The 17689-nt window shown below is 40.5% G+C and overlaps 1 protein-coding gene across 2 annotated transcripts in view; it reads right to left on the bottom strand.

The window, feature by feature from the left end:
• LOC139443527 (signal-induced proliferation-associated 1-like protein 2) overlaps positions 1 to 17689 on the bottom strand; it is a 106369-nt gene that overhangs the window by 18057 nt on the left and 70623 nt on the right. Inside the window, exons 5-18 of one of the 2 annotated variants that reach the window (XM_071224513.1) lie at positions 17357 to 17508; positions 16835 to 17023; positions 15953 to 16028; positions 15200 to 15298; positions 14789 to 14892; positions 13479 to 13636; positions 12906 to 13012; positions 12508 to 12642; positions 11544 to 11641; positions 10658 to 10803; positions 10279 to 10393; positions 9459 to 9709; positions 9002 to 9151; positions 7345 to 7631 (exon numbers count right to left, since the gene is read on the bottom strand). In XM_071224513.1, coding sequence (XP_071080614.1) covers positions 7345 to 7631; positions 9002 to 9151; positions 9459 to 9709; positions 10279 to 10393; positions 10658 to 10803; positions 11544 to 11641; positions 12508 to 12642; positions 12906 to 13012; positions 13479 to 13636; positions 14789 to 14892; positions 15200 to 15298; positions 15953 to 16028; positions 16835 to 17023; positions 17357 to 17508 — 2067 coding nt within the window. The remainder of the gene's footprint in view (positions 1 to 7344; positions 7632 to 9001; positions 9152 to 9458; positions 9710 to 10278; positions 10394 to 10657; positions 10804 to 11543; positions 11642 to 12507; positions 12643 to 12905; positions 13013 to 13478; positions 13637 to 14788; positions 14893 to 15199; positions 15299 to 15952; positions 16029 to 16834; positions 17024 to 17356; positions 17509 to 17689) is intronic. The other variant, XM_071224514.1, reaches the window with a different exon arrangement.

Below are 17689 nucleotides of genomic sequence, written 5' to 3'. Positions count from 1 at the left end.
ATCAATTAGAAAGAAATGACATCACGTATCACAAAGTCAGCCCGACCTAACCCAGGGCGTCAGCTTTATATCTCATCCCAGGTAACGACACAGCCACCTCTACACTCAATCTATCAGCTGTCAACACTAGAACTAGCTCTCGTTGTCGGGACAGAGAGCATGGCAGCTAGCAGGTCTGGCTTGCAGAGTAAATAATGATCGGAGGCAGTGTTGTATCAGCAGTTTGATCAAGCTCAAACTGTTTACCTGCTGTGTTCTAATCACAGTTTAGTTAACATTTGTATACAAGAGGAAAACTTACAACATGAATGGAAGGCTTGGACATTCACAAATCACATAATGAGTATTTGATGAAGAACTAACTGCATATAAAGTGACATGGTAAATAATCTGACCAACCTGAGGAAGAATAGAAAACAGGCCCAACCACAAAACCATCTTAGGGCAATGACTGTCGTAAGTCTATGGGAGTTACGATCATGTTAGGCCTAGAACATTTGACAGTGTGAAACTTTCACCAGTACAACACAGAAACGGGACTATCTCCCACAGTTACATAAACTTGATCCAGTGTTTCAAACACATTTGTATCAATATGGTGTCCTTGTCATCAGATACCAGGCCCATCATTTTCACAAACCATGAAAAGGGGATTCAAACCCACCATACTCGGACTCTGCAACAAAGAGCTCCTCAGATGACTCTGGTATGTGGACTATCCAATTTGTACAGGAATTTTTCTCAGATTTAAACTAAGTGCCCTGGCAGTTTGTTTAAAATTGGTATTTCTTCGTTTTTATTTTCTCAATTTTATATTTTAACATTGTATCATAGCACTGAATTCAATGCTATAATGTAACATACATGTGAAGCCTCTTTCCTTATTGGTCCTGATTTCAGTGAAATATCACACCAATAATAACCATATTAACAGGAACATTTTTAGTGACATTTGCTGCAGTCTTGAAGCTGAATATCGGCTCAAGATTAGGTTTAGATAAATCATTGTTTTAACAAGAAAAGTACGTCAGCATGTGTATGACAACAAAACATGCGATGTTTCTTACTACCTCTTTAATAGTCTTCTGATCCAAGTCATTACGATGCGACAAAAACACACTTAATAATGCTTCAAAACATGGTTAAACAGTATTGACATAAATACCGAGTGAATGTCACTATTGCCTCAAAACCCATGCTGAACATGAAAAGTATTGATTTATTGCATGTTAAATAATCATGAACCTATTCACACAGGTAAACAATGAACTCGTCCCACATGACTGACCAATCTACTGATAACCATCGCCATTACTGAATACCCTCAATGCCAACACAGAACATTCCTGGCAAGTTGGCGGAACAACCCAGTCCTCGGTCCCACAGAAGTAGAAGTGTCTGATTGCGTGTCTCGCAAAGGTCACGCATCACTGAATCCTGCTTCAACAATGTCTGTTACGTTTGAGAAACAATAGAAATAGCAATGGCAGTAATATTTATACATTAAAGTGAAATAAACCAACATTTTTAGTCCACTAGTCCTTATAATAACATACTGCAAAATCCTTAATAATGATAAATTTCTACTTGTTTGTCAATATCTTAACTATTTGGCGGTTTGGCAAGGATCACAGGAACAGTGCCAATTTCTATCACTGCATCAGCAAGCTTAAAATGTGCCAATGTGATCATTGGCAGGTCAGGTTCATTATAGATTAGTTTCTTGTGTTTTTATTGGTTACATCTGTCAAAAAACAACCTTTTCTAAAATTCACTGCCTAAGTGACATTTCACAATATGTTCACTTTTTCCTAAAGATATGATTCATAGAATACATGACAGGTTTAACACAGGGTATTTGCAAACATCACACAATTAACTGATGTAAAGATGTATGGTCCACCACTTTCACCATTAAGTAAAATGTTTAAGGGAAAATAACCCAAACCTTAGTGACAATATTTCAGAATCCAAACAGACTTGATTAAACACCTGTAATTGACGTTCCTACCTGTACGTCTCCTGTTTCCACTGCTCACAACAATTTGCACCTGACAGCTCTCCCCCCATTGTTGACGAGTGAGAGTAGAGTTGTCCTACCTCAATGCAAATCCCCCGAACCCGCTGTCCCCATTCAGCACCCCCGTCAACACAATGCTAGATAAATAACCCATGCTGTAGCCACTGCAACTACGTACACACATTGAAAGTTTGCATGCGCCTTTGAAAGTGATCAAAATGAGCTGTCACTCAAAGCCTTGAGGTATTCAAATCCCACGAGAATAATGTTTCTGCCAAATAGCCTCCTGGCACAGTGCCAGCCTTGAAATGAAACAACCTGCGACCAGGTGAAATTCACTTAAGCTCAAGGTGAAACAGAAGTGCATGATGGGCCATGTAAACCCCTGTCACTGAGTACAACTTAGGGGGCCGGGGGCAGGTGGACAGGGGTGGGGGAGGAGGAGGAGGAGGAGGAGGAGGAGAAGAGATAGAGAGCCTGCTACTTTTTCAAGAAGAGTGTCATAATAGCCATCCAATGCAATGATTCAGTAGGCAATTTCTTTAATTTTTTCAAATTATGCAAAAACATAACAACAACATTTACATTAATCAGTATTTACTGAATTAATGTGTTGTTAGAAAAAATTAATCACGCTGAACCACTGCATAAGCTGTGGACATGTGATGCATCATGGCAGTTTTTTTAGTCCACATATGAACTCAGCTGGGTGTTTCGGTGCAGCTGGTGGCTGGCTATGTTGCGCTGCAAGACAAACGCACTTTCTACAAATGCACTTTCTATAAATGCACTTTTCTGGCAATTATAATCCTCATAGTTATGGCCCATGAATGCAATCCTGTTTCTGTTCCTTATAAAGAAGGTGTGACAGTAAGGTTGGGGTTGGGGTTGGGGTTGGGGTTGGAGTTGGAGGGCAATTGTGGGGTGCTTGGTGATAGGTGTGGTGATATGGGGTATGGGCTGGATAATGGTTAGGGTGGGGTAGGATGGTAATAGTGGTATAGGTAGGGGGTCATCTGGGGAAGTGGATATTTCAGGGTAGGGTAGGGTAGGGTAGGGTAGGGTAGGGTAGGGTAGGGTAGGGTTGAGAATCATATGGGGAGATGGGTGTTTAGGGGTAGGGATGGGTCATCTGTGAGTTTTGTGGTTGAGTAGGGGTCATCTGGGGAGGTTTTTTTGGTGTTTTTTTTGTTTGTTGTTTAACACCACACTCAGCAATATTCCAGCTAAGTGATGACGGTCTGTAAATAATCCAGTCTTGACCAGACAATCCAGTGTTTGATATCATGAACATCAATCCACACAATTGGGATCAACACGCATCAAACCAAATCAACGAGCATGATCACCCAATCCTGTTTGTCGCCTCTTACTTCCTAGATGTTCACAGGTCCATTTGGGGAGGTAGGCTTTTAAAGGTGGGATAGGGGGATGGGGGTCATCTGGAGAGGTGGGGTTCCAGGGTGGAGTAGGGACATTGAGGTCATCTGGGAAAGTGGATGTGGCCAAAGATGAGTGAGTGAGTGAGTGAGTGAGTGAGTGAGTATGGTTTTACGCCGCTTTTAGCAATATTCCAGCAATATCACGGCGGGGGACACCACAAATGGGCTTCACACATTGTACCCATGTTGGGAATCGAACCCGGGTCTTTGGCGTGACGAGCGAACGCTTTAACCACAAGGCTACCCGACCGCCCCGGCCAAAGATGATAGTGGGAAGGACAGAGGCGAATAAAGGAAGTGTGTGACAGGATCGAGTGAAGGACATTGACCCAGCATCAAGTCACAGTGAGGTGTCCTGTCACCTACTGGCCCGGCAGGAACACTCAGCTAATCCTCCACATGCTCCATCCAAGGACAACAGTCAACATACTCCCAGCCAGAACACAGCCTGCCAACATCTGTATGTCTGTATCCATCATGTCCGTACTAAACTTGGCAAACTTTTACAAAAGTAAATAACTGATGATACTGGTTTCCATAGGATATGATGCTTTTCAAATGAAGATACAATTTAAAAGAAATAAATAGGCTGTTTATGATAAACTTAGCAGATTTACACTCATTTAAGATAAGCTTGACAGAAATCTTCAGAAAAAGATCTTTCTAAATACACACATTTCAGAAAAGTCCAATTCATTCCTCACAAGCACAATTTCAGAAATTAGCACAACTTGTGGAAAAAAACCCCAAAAGAATAGGTTATGGTGTGTTCTTTATCAGCTAGAACCTCATCCCATGTAAAACCTGCCCATATATCTTGATGTACTTACTCATGGCTGCCATGCCGAGATCGACACCAATATCGACACCGAGCTGAGACAGCAAGACATACCATGAGGCTGAAGCACAGTTTCCCTGGGATGTGATTCTCAAAACAGGCAAACTTCCAACTGGGCACAAATTGCACCTCCACATCAAAAACCTCACTATAGCATGAGAATACCTCACTATAACATAGACATTCCTCACTATAGCATAAAATACCAGTTTTGCTGTCAGTGCATCAGTCATGCTTCGGTAATGAGCTCCTCCTTACGTTAGTTACTCACATGTGTTCTACGTACCAAACTTCAATGACAGTAATTTAGAGGTGTTCAGCTGGATGATTACATGATTCATTCTATTCTATTTCAACATATTACCAATTAATGTGGTCATAGTAGAGTTGTAAATCCATAGTTTTAAAGTTAACAAAACATATTTCACTGTGCATGGTTGGAATAAGGTTTGTAAGATCAACACATGAGCTGTTCAAAACAAGTTAAGAACATGACAGGTAATATGCAAGGATCAAGGGTGTCACAAAAACACAGATTGTGCGTGTCTGGATAATGCCCCTAAAACATACATAGAGTGTGTGGGTGGATTATGTCCCTAAAACATTTACACAATGTGTGTGTCTGTATTATGCCCCTAAAACATACACAGATTGTGTGCACCTGGATTATGTCCCTAGAACATTTACACAATGTGTGTGTCTGGATTATGCCCCTAAAACATACACATATTGTGTACACCTGGATTATGTCCCTAGAACATTTACACAATGCATGTGTCTGGATTATTCCCCTAAAACATTTACACAATGTGAGTGTCTGGATTATGCCCCTAAAACACACACAGATTGTGTGCACCTGGATTATTCCCCTAAAACATTCACACAATGTGTGTGTCTGGATTATGCCCCTAAAACACACACAGATTCTGTGCACCTGGATTATTCCCCTAAAACATTCACACAATGTGTGTGTCTGGATTATGCCCCTAAAACATACAAACTAGTGACAGAAAGCAAAAGCAATGATCCACACCACTGGGGCTTGACATACCCAGTCAGTCAAGTCACAGAACCTGACAATCAGATCTTGGTGAGTCGTCTCTTACGACAATAATAGGCAACAGGGAATCTATACTCCCCCAAATCCTCACATGCCTCAGTAACTTCAGTTGGATCCTTCTCAAAACCTTACCACTAGACATAAACAGTTTAGAAATAATAGATTAAAAACCATGGCTACAAAATCTATAGGATCATGGGACCTGGATTTATGTGTACAAAATCTTTTCACAGTCCAAAATCAAGCTTTGGGCAATATGCGCAGAAAAGTTCTCGGGGATTCTGATGCAGATCTGGTTCCAATTAAATACACAAATTGAGTAAGAATTACCCAAATAATTTTGAGTTGGTTGCATAGAAATAAAAACAACACAGTGTAATTAACAAATGTGTAATTTCCCCCTTGTGTGCCTGTAGGTATTTACACAGCTTTATTTATGGGCATCACACATCACAAACATGAACTCCACTGCAGTGTTAATGCATAAAATGGCGCCACAGACTAATGGCTGTTGTGAGTTTATGCAACATGTGACACACTTGGGGCACACATGAACAGATACAAATTTGTCTCCTGAAATGGTCTCCTAAAATGGTTTACAGCAGTTTAAGCAGAATTATTTAACACATGTCTACTCATTGGTGTAAAAATACCCAACAGACTGGAGCCAAGGTAGTTTGTTTGTTTGTTTATTTGTTGTTTAACACCGCACTCAGCAATATTCCAGCTATATGACGGCTGTCTGCAAACAATCAAGAATGGACCAGATAATCCAGTGATTGACATCATGAGCATCGATGCACGCAATTGGGATATGAAGACATGCATCAACCAAGTCAGCGAGCCTGACCACCAGATCCTGTTAGTCGCCTCTTACGACAAGCATAGTCGCCTTTTACGGTAAGCATGTGTTACTGAAGACATATTCTACCCCGGATCTTCACGGGCCACTTATTGCTGTTGCCACTTATTAGACCATTGTGTTGACTCTCTGATTGTAAACTTGAAACAGTGTGTTTAAACATTGTGACCCAGTAGAAAAGGGGCCTTCTGGGTGCTAGGATACAACTGTGCTGTGACATCATAAAGAAAGACGTTTGAGGTCAGCTTACTACCATAGAAATCGCCATGAAGATCAATTAGGACAGTACAAAAATATCTTATTTTTCTCGTGCAAGGTTGTAATGAAATAAAAACACTATTTGAAAAGGTTTAGCATATATGTCTACTTTCGATTAATCAGTCACTATACAGTTATTATGTCAAGATTGAAAATGGGATTTTGCAGAAAATTAATCCAAATGTTTGATGCCAAGTATCTTTCTAATAAATAAGAATTCTGCATTGTGTTCCTAAAAAGGCTGGGGTGAGTCTAAATTTACTACCCGGGTACCTGACCCCTATTACCAGACCCTACCCGGGTACCCACTCTAGGTCTCAAGCTAAGTACAAAATGTTCAAATGGGAATTTTTTTACTGGCAAAACGTATTCATAGATAGCATAAAACGATCTGATCGTGCATATACTGGAGTTGACTGAGGCCTTGTCTTTACTAAAACACATATAAATCAGAAGGAGTGTGTGCACAGTCAGAAAGAAATGCGAACTATAGTGACTTGTACTAAAGTATAACTATGACATTTTATTGTTAATGTCATAAAGAAATATATCATGTGACTAACCACGGGTCAGGGTAGTCCTGTGGATACCCGTGTCCTACTCAGTAGGTACCCATAAGACTCGAGTACCCGAGTAACCCTTCCCAGCCTTAGTTCCTAAGATACTGTATTTTAAATATAATGAGAAATCGAAATGTGATTTTTCACCCCTAAGGTCCCTTATCTCATGGTTGGTCACATTTATTGATTATTCAGTGATCCCTTGTCATTCACTGATTTACAATTTAGTCCTGTGCAACCAATTCCTCGGTTAACCTCTGCATTTCAATTTGGAAGTCTTTTCTAATCAGTGCTATGTACTTACCCGATAGAGAATAATCCGAGCTATCATGTGATCCACTTCTCGAGTGTAACTCGTCACCGGAGCTCACATGACCATCAGGGTTGCCTCCCCTTGTGCGATATGTCTCATAAATATCCTGCTGAGGTTGACTGTAGTGGGACAGTCGGCCATCATCAGAACCCCGACCAGACGACAACGTGGAATCCGTGTATGCGTGAGTTGGGTAGCGATTGTTTAGTTCATAATCTGATGAATGTTGTGACACTGGGATACTTCGTGGGGATGGGGTCTTCATGTCGCCACCTCCTCTGTAAAATGAAAACCTTATTTTTTAACATGCTCAGTGACACCAACTAATATTGGTTAATCAACTTCAGAACATAACAATTGTGTGCACACCTCCATGATAAACAAAATGGTCTTAATCCCATGAATCATTTAAGCGTCATTTTTCATAACAATGTATTATCTAAAAGTAATGACTCAATAATTGTGGAAAAAATTAATTTAAAAAAATTCAAAAACAGTTTAATATTTGCCTTTGATTTATTCAGACTATATTTGATGGGACGTGTGACTTCATGCAGAGTCAGGCTTGGGTCTACAGAGAGTAGAACTAAGGGAAAAGTTTAAACTTAGTGTTATGCATTCATGCAAACTAGGAAAAGTCTTCTTGAAATACATAAACAATCAAGCTACTTTCCACAAAAAATTAATTTACGAAGTACATTTGTCTTCTTATACAGTTCATATCTATTATGTTTAAAAAATCAAGTTTCACTTTAAAAAGCACAGAGACAGAGAAAGCCATTAAAGTAAGCATTTTCTTAACAGTAACATGCTAGCATTCCTTCAGGTGCAGGACACAGCTGTTCCTTTGACAAACCCACTTACCATTTAACAAATACAGATCAACATCAACACAAAAACAAGGAAACTGAAAATAAATCCTCCAGTGGTAAGGTCAGATGAATCGCTTTTCTTGTTTTGCAAATTTGCACAATGCAAACTGCTATTTTCTTACATAATTATTAATAGAACTTTTAAAATCTTTCATCATTGCAAATAATAGTAAACGAAATATTTATATATTATTTCACCTTGCATATTGGACTTGAAAATCAGCAAAACAAGAAATCAAATTGTCTTGCCTCAACAAATAAAAATACCCTCCACAAATAAAAAACTCTGAAAGAAAATCAAAATGCAACTGAACCAAATTTAAAGGTGTGAACAGATTCCTGCATACCATGTCAGAAAATAAATGAACAACTGTTTGAATAAACCATGCAGAAATTTGCAATCCATGTAAAAATCATTCAATCACCATGACAACACAGATAATAGCTGTGATTGGTGATGATGGAGGCGGCAAGGCAAATGAAAATGAAGGATGAAGAATGAGGTGACAAGCATGACAGGGAAGCAGACAGGTGAAAGGAAAGATGTAACTAAATCTAGTAAAACATTGCAAAAATCTGACACTAAAACAGCAGGGCAAGCAAGAAAAAAGCAATCATCCCCTTTTAGTAGAAATAGAATACTCCAAATATCCTATCTAGCCAATGTATCAACTCTAAATTGAAGAAAAGGACTGTTCCATTTGAAGGTGGGGTGTTATCCATTAGCACAAGCTGTGAGCGATGTGGCAATGAGATGAAATGAGGATGATGTGTACCTAGACTTTCTCTGTAACGGCAGTGTTAGGGAGCTTCTCTGGCTGTTGTACTTAGTCTCTTTCTGAGTGTGAACACGCTCAGAGAGAATAAGGGCATTCAGCGCCCCCATGGAAGAATAATGGAAGTGCGAGTTGAGGGTAAGGAAGCCTCTGTGAATAATAACCGACAAAACTGACATCAACCCTGCGCTCAAACTCATCGTGTAGCACTCTCAATCTTTACTGCCTGACTCTAGTGATGATCTAGTCTTCTTCAGACTTACTTAGCATTGTCTACTGTCATTATATTCTAATCTAATGAAACTCAGTTTATTGTCCAACACTAAATCCTGGACACAAGAGCAAGATATTTGATCTTTTTCCTCCAAGGACATTAAAGTCTGATGAGTAGTTTATTTATATTAGCTGTACATATTGTAAATCCTGATGAATTTCTTGACATCAAGAGTTATCTCACCTTGGTGATCCATCTTCAAGAGGGGGCACAACAACCACCTTAACAGGCTGTGATGTTCGAAGTAGATCTACGATCTGTTCATGAGTAAGTGTAGCTGTCGCCACTTTGCATATTTCAACCAATCGGCTGCCTTTCCTGAGGCCTCCGGACCAGGCAAACCCATGTTCCTCCACCTCCGTCACAATGCCCTCAGACTGGATATGGAAGCCGAGCTGACCCAGGCCGTTCCGACGCAGGTTGATCTCCAATGTCTGCAGATACAAGTTTGCAAGTGAAAGTGGTTTGTTTGTTTGTTATTTAACAAAATATTACAGCCACATGATGGCAGTCGGTAAATAATCGAGTCTGCATTGATCTATGCAATTGGGATAGGATGACATGCATCAACCACGACAGTGAGTCTGACTACCCGAGCCTGTCAGTAGACTCTTACAAGCATAAGGTGCAGAAGACCCAATTCTGACCTGAAACTGGTTGAGGCTGGTGCAGACAACTTTGTAGTTAAAAGCAAGGCCAAAAATCCACCTAACCTGGGACATTCCAGTGATTGATATCATGAGCATTTGGGATCGATGACCGTGCATCAACCAAGTCAGCGAGTCTGACCATCTGATCCCGTTAGTTGCCTTTTACGACAAGCATAGTCGCCTTTTACGGCAAGCATGGGTTGCTGAAGACCTATTCTACACCTATCATTAGAGGAAAGTAACTATATGCTACTTGTCTTTATACTACTTCTACTGCAGACAGAACCTTGAACAGTGATACATGAGGATACAATTATTCATGCTTAAGGAATTGATGCAGTCACATGACTTACCTCTGATCCCTGTGTAATGGCCGACAGACGACTGATTATTTCATCCATCTCCTCCCTCTCGCCACTGAGTGGTCGAAGGAGAACAAACTCCCCTTGGTTGAAGTACAGGCGTAAACTGAATTCAGAAGAAAGTGTCACATTAAAATAGACGAAAGAAATCCTGAAAATGACAAGTTCAAAATGTGAGAAAATCTGGAGTTTTTTCAAAAGAAAATGAAAACTCAGTAGTACTGGGGCCATGGACAACAAACCCCTAAGTTGGTGACCCTTTTGATGTGAAAAGGTGAGTTACAAAAGTGTCAGCATTTCATTTTAAGTTCATAACCCAAATAAATTCTTCCTGGAAGGTGTTTCCACTGCTACCAGATGCTCCTCTCACCTGGAGCCCTGTAACGTCCAGCCGATGACGGTGCCGCAGGGGATGGTGAAGATGATGTATTTGCTGCCCTCCTCCATCAGAACCACAGTATCAGCCGCCATGGCCAACAGGCACTCCACCTGCGACGCGTTGCTGTAGTCCTCGATCTGCACCATACCATTGTTACACATGAGACAGGCGCACATAACGTTCACTTCTGTCATAAGGAACCAACTGCCTAGCAACACATTTCAGAATTCTTGGCTCCAACCAACCAACCTCATATAAAGAAAACCTAAACTACACAAAACTCCCACACCTACTATATGTCAACGTAAAAAATAAACTTAACCTCAAGCATTGCATAATTATCAGGTTTAGTAGATGAAACTCAATAATGGATAAATGAAAGTGCTACATTGATAACGCAGTGATACAAATTTGCAGTTTTATTTGAATGGACGCTAGTTTAATACTGGATAACAACTTATGTGACAACCAAATGCAGTCACCGACATTATTGTAAGTTGTCATTTTGTGCTTGGTTGAAGTAGGAATGTTGCCAAAACAGAACATAAATGTCACATTGAACCCTGTGAGGTGGCAGTATAGGGTAGGCATAAAAGAAAAAGTTGAGTTAAAAGCTCCTTTTGAGAAAATTTTTGTTAAGTATATCCACTGAGATACCACGCTGCAGTTTAACATGGATACACCACTCAGACACAGATTACAGAATCCGAGCCGACCAGTCCTTATTCGGTTAATGCCTAGCGCCAGGCAGGGTAACACCAAGTACCATCTTTTAGCATCTTTTGGAATGAGACAGCAGGGATCACATCCCTGACCATCCGCTCTATAAACTGGACCATTGAAGCGGTCACCATGACAACCATTTAGGGCAACTGACCTGCACATTCCAGACAATGGCGCCCTTAGCAAAGAGATCAGGAACCACTTTCTGCTTGCTTCTCTCCTTTTTGCGTCCACTGCCCAGCGCAAACTTACCTAGATCAAAAGAAAGAAAACAGACAATTATAAATCGGCTTACCTTGGCTGGCTATTCTTGATTGTTTCTCATTGTACATATGTGGTCAAAACAATGAACATGTGCCAACTACATCGTTTTAAATGGGATATTAAACTACGGTCTCAATTCCTCATATTGGGCATTCTCATAGTTGTCACAAATGATAGGCTTGAATAAACCAAGGTTTAACTGTTCATACCCGATTTGCTATCAGTTGGCAAATTCATTCAACGTATCGTTAATCACTGTATTATATTTAGTTTTCCTGTGAAGGCAAGCTAGGTACGAAACCTACACTATATCTGTTCCACCTAGACATGAAGGAAGTTGGAGCAATGCTCACTCATGTCAACATATAATGATAACCTTTTTCAAGAACAAAACAAAAATCATCTGAAATCATTCTTCCTATATCATATTTTTCTCCACCTGATGCTCTTTCACCAAACTATCCTAAGTAAGACATAGAATTATCTGGCCTTCATTTAAATTGAAAACACATTAGTTGGTTTACATAAAGACTGTAATGTATTTGAAAGAGCTTTGGTTTGGTTTGGTTTGGTTTGTTTGTTGTTTAACGCCGCACTCAGCAATATTACAGCTATATGACGGCGGTCTGTAAATAATCAAGTCTGGACCAGACAATCCAGTGATTGACATAATGAGCATCGATCTACACAATTGGGATACGATGACATGCATCAACTAAGTCAGCGAGCCTGACCACCCAATCCCGTAAGTCGCCTTTTATGACCAGCATAGTCGCCTTTTACAGCAAGCATGGGTTGCTGAAGACCTATTTTACCCCGGATCTTCACCGGTCTTTTGAATGAGCAACACTTACTCAGCTTGGACCCTGAGTCTAAGGAGTTTGCTGAGCTGTAGTTGGCTGCGAGATCCTTCAAGTACTCCTGGCGTGTGCGTGACGCCATTGCTCGGAACTTGTCAGATTTGTGGGCAGCATTCTCAGCATTTATCACTGAAACAAACATGGCAGCAAACTCGGTTGACAATAAAGATTAGATAATTTAATGGCATCTGCCTGAAAAGGGTTGAAATGAAAAATTATTTATTGTCAATTGTTCAGATTAGGTCATGGGATGCTGAAATCACTTTTTCAGTTCAAAGAACAGCTAAATGGTAAATGGGATTTTTTGTTGTCAAGGATTGTCTCCCTTTAGACTGACACACAAAGGAACAATGTATTTCTCAGACTGTTTCAGGATGCTTTAAACCACACACCTTTTGCAAGAAGAAAATCAACAAATTCAGCAGATTTTGTAAATGAAGCATTTTCAGGTATGGGCGGACCAAACGGTGGCACATCTTTGGATCTTGTGACAGAAACTCTGAAAGACGGAGAGACAAAAACATTCTTTATGCTGTATGATAGATGAACATTTTGCAATAAAATCATCATATTTCATTATTGCTACATCTAAATTTGATACCGTTACCATGTAGAACAGAGCAGTATAATAACTCTCATACAGATTAGGAGAGTGAGCAGTATGCTGGATGCTTAAGTTGCAGATTCTGCCATAAAAGTTGGATCTAACCAGTTACTGTCAATTGTTACTGCTACAGTTCTATCAGTGAGTAAGTGAAGTTTGTTTACATCACAGATAGCAATATTCCAGCAATATGACAAGGATCCAGCACACATATTAGTGCACACTTGGGGCAAGCAAGTGTGGACAGGCAAATTAACTATCTTTATACTGTTACTATTCTATTTTGCAGTTCTGATATTTGGCAGTGGTTGGTTGATCCCCAGGCTGAAATATAGGAAAGAGATTGTGTGGTGCAATGTACCTGTACTGGACGTTCTCTGTGTTGGGGCTGAGCACCTGGACAATGATGAACACGTGCTGGAACTGCGACCTCACTGTCTTGGGCGTGAAGGGGAGGGCCCCCGGCTCTTGGAACACGATTGTCACTATGTCATTCCCAATATGCCGCTTGCGCAACAGCTGAAACAGAATCATCAGAGTCAAGCCAGCCTACTTGCACCATCAAGCCAGCCTACTTGTACCATCAAGCCAGCCTACTTGCACCATCAAGCCAGCCTACTTGCACCATCAAGACAGCCTACTTGGACCATCAAGCAAGCCTACTTGTACCATCAAGACAGCCTACTTGTACCATCAAGACAGCCTACTTGCACCATCAAGCCAGCCTACTTGGACCATCAAGCCAGCCTACTTGCACCATCAAGACAGCCTACTTGGACCATCAAGCAAGCCTACTTGGACCATCAAGCAAGCCTACTTGTACCATCAAGCCAGCCTACTTGCACCATCAAGTCAGCCTACTTGGACCATCAAAACAGCCTACTTGTACCATCAAGCCAGCCTACTTATACCATCAAGCCAGCCTACTTGCACCATCATGTCAGCCTACTTGCACCATCAAGTCAGCCTACTTGCACCATCAAGTCAGCCTACTTGCACCATCAAGTCATTCTGAATTGTTATTAGACACAGACATCTTAAATAACATCCCCCAAACATCTGTCAAGCCATGAGAAACTGAACATCCTTATTCAAATATTTGCAACAAACACATCATCCCACTGCCAAGGGCCACTTCTCAAACAATCCACAAACAATATAGGTAAAGATAAGCCAATCAACATGAAGCAAAAATAATCATCTTCAGTGAGACATCACTTGTAAAATAGTATCAAATCTGTTTATTCTGATACCTTCTACCAATACTTTTTGATTGAGTGGCAGTCCAAAAGAATTGGTTCAAAGTCCATCTTGGACTTGAATGCAGTGTTTGAAATTATTTTAAAGTCCAACAAGACAGTCAGGCAGGTGACCCATCAGTGTTGCCTGCCCATCTTCAAAGTTACCTGCCCACATTCAGACATTTTAAATAGTGAAAAATCACACAAACATAAGAGACAAATCACATCTTGAAATAATGCAAACAATTACAAGAGAATTTACAAGAAGTTAATATAAACCTATTATATAGTAGTCTTAAAAATACCTGACAGACAGTCAGGCAGGTGGAGGAAAATTTCATACAGAAAAGTTACCAGCCATGGACAGGCAGTTATTCGGACACTACTTGTATGTAATTAAGTAATAGAGTACTCAACACTGTGTCTTTACCTGTTGCCTGTTGTTTGGTGTGAAGGGCAGCATGGTGGAGACATGAAACATGATCTCGCAGTTTTCAAAAGTTGTGTAGTAGGAGTGGGTTCCTGTGGAGTCGGCTGCAACAAAAACATTGAGTGAGTGAGTGAGTGAGTGAGTGAGTGAGTAAATAAGTAAGGCTTATGCCTCCTGAAGCAATATTCCAGATGACATCCTGTACCTATGCCGGGGTTCAAACCCTGTTCTCTGGAGCAACAGTTTCGTTGACCGCTTGTCTACCCAGCTACCCTACAAAACATGGATGACTTGGACAAGTGCAAGACCTCAAGACACAGATCCTGGTCCTGTTATGGAACCAGCTTATGTTGTACATGATCCTTACATTACCCACAAAGAACCTACAAGAACTTGAAGTCAAACACTCACTTTTGCAATCAAGTCCTCCTCTGTACTTGTCGAAACCTTTTAACTTGACTTTCTTCCCGATGAGTTTCAGGAATTCTTCGAAAGCTTGGGAGCTGTGCTCTGTTGACAGAAATAAATAACAGCCATTCAAAAAGTTATCAAATGTCTGTTGGCTGTGTTATGTTAACTAACCTGACATATGTTTTGTTGGGTTTTTCCCTGCCACACTCAGCAATATTCCAGCTATATCATGGTGGCCTGTAATTAATCAAGTCTTGACCTGGCAAACCAGTGGTTGATATTATGAGCCACACAGTCAGTGTATGAAGATAGACATGTGCAATATACCCTGCCTAGGGACCTATTCTAACCCTGGGAACCAGTGTGTCTACCCTGTCATTAAATCCAATACATAAAGAACAGAGAGAGTATGGAACAATATCAATATGTTTATGGAAATCGTGTGTCAAAATCGAAATCACCTGTGTCTAACCACAAAGTATGCATGGTCTGAGGTATGTCCACTAGCCAGGACAGGATTGCTGATTGTTGTCTGAAATTCACTCACTCACTCACTCTTAAGCACAGGCCAATTCACTCACTCACTCTTCAGCACAGGCCAACTCACTCAATCACTCGCTTAAGCACAGGACAACTTACTCATTCAATCACGGCATCTTAAGCACAGGCTAACTTGCTCACTCACTCACTCTTCAGCACAGGACAACTTGTTCACCCACCTACCCACTCACTCACTCTCAGAGGCCAACTCACCATTATTGTACATATCCTCCTCCGAGGCTTGCCCGGCCTTGCAGTACTTGATCCCCACCTTGTATGTGTTGCTGATCTGTAACAGAGAACTTCGTGGTCAGACACAATCCTCACACTCAGTCACTGTACGGTGTTTGAAATTAACATGAAATTGCCAAGATTGTATAGATTATCCATATTGCTGGTTATTGCTCTGAGTAGTTCCGGCGATAATCCCTATCCAGGCTTTCAGACTACTCATTGATCAATAACTATCATTCATATCTTCCCAAAATAATCATATCAATCAACCAATATTCTTGTCAAAAGACACTTCTGCTCTCAAATTTGTTTAACAGCAGATCTACAATCATTTCTACTGTCCAAACTGATCCACTGACCGAATATTTGCACTACTCGAGGGCTAGTTATCTGTAGATTTCATCCTCGTCTGTGAGCTCCAGACTCTGATCAATATAATGAAGCAATAACATTCCTAATAATATCCATTCTGTTTTTAAAACCAATGACATCTGCCAACAGATTATGATGAATACAGTGACTTTGTTCACTTGACCTTCAATAATTTGATTTATCATTAAAGACAATTTAACTTCGTAGTAACTATGCTCCCAAAGTAGCAGTGGGTTAGCCATATGACTTGAAACATTCCCGATCCCTCTCCGCCCTCTTGACAAGTTTTCACTTCAATAATCAATCTGTCCCAAAATCTTTTGAGGCTACTAGCTCGATCATGGCTCTTAACATGAAAATTTCATTATATTTTAGTGCTTTTATATGGACTATTTTAAGCTGAGTTACTAGACCAAACAGAATTGTACAAGACTCAGGCTTAAGACTTTGGACCAGTGGCTTCATGTACTGTAGGAGCAAGTGACTCACCCCTTGTTCGTCCACCTTCAGCAGCTGTTCAGCTGTTTTCTGGCCTGGTGTGGCCTGCTTGAGGGAGGAGAGTTGCACTTCCGGCAGGGAAAACTCCAGGACTTCCTTGATGGGCACACCACGCGAACTGCTGAGCCGACTCGACGAGGGGATGGCATCCTCTATCACAGATCCTCGTATTGTTGTCAGCTGAAAGATAATGTTAGTTTAGCATTTACAATCATATCCCACTTGACTTTACAAGATATCCATCTTTTTGTATGATGGATTTACATGCTAGTCTAGACGTAGTCTTAAGGCATTGATTTCATTTGGATAATGCATGGAAAAAAAGTCATTAAAAATAAATTTGTAATTTATGAACTTTACAAGCTATTTCACAAATAAAGAATCATAAAAGTCAAAATCAAAGTATCAGTTGTGAGGAAACTAACACAGAAACAACTACAAACTATTTGTGGATGCCAGGTTATCTGTGAACAAGAGTTATCTCCCTTTGATCAGACACAAACAGCTTCCTACCTCACTTGTTCTGCAGATGATTCTATACTGATAAAACCCATAGTCTGGTTTGCCAAGATGGTTTGTCCGCTCCTCTGCGTCAACCTTCTCCCGGCGAATACTGATTGCAAGTGGCCCAAGATTGTCATCATTGCCAAAGAAGTTCTGATGATCTGCAACAGTATTCAACATTAGAGGTTTTCCTACAATATTCATTTGGGCTTTTAAATTTCTTTATTCCCTCCTGAAAATGGAAATAACTTATATATTACGCAGTTTTATATATGTAGGTAGATACTTGTGGTTATTGCTATTGAACTGGAATCCAGGGGCTCCATAAATCTCTCAGACTTT

The sequence above is a fragment of the Haliotis cracherodii genome, unplaced genomic scaffold, assembly GCF_022045235.1.
Source record: "Haliotis cracherodii isolate W230 unplaced genomic scaffold, xgHalCrac1.p SCAF_5, whole genome shotgun sequence".
In the NCBI taxonomy this organism is placed as follows: Eukaryota; Metazoa; Mollusca; class Gastropoda; order Lepetellida; family Haliotidae; genus Haliotis; species Haliotis cracherodii.
The sequence above is the reverse complement of the archived record's forward strand: the minus strand, read 5'-3'. Positions and strand labels throughout refer to the sequence as shown.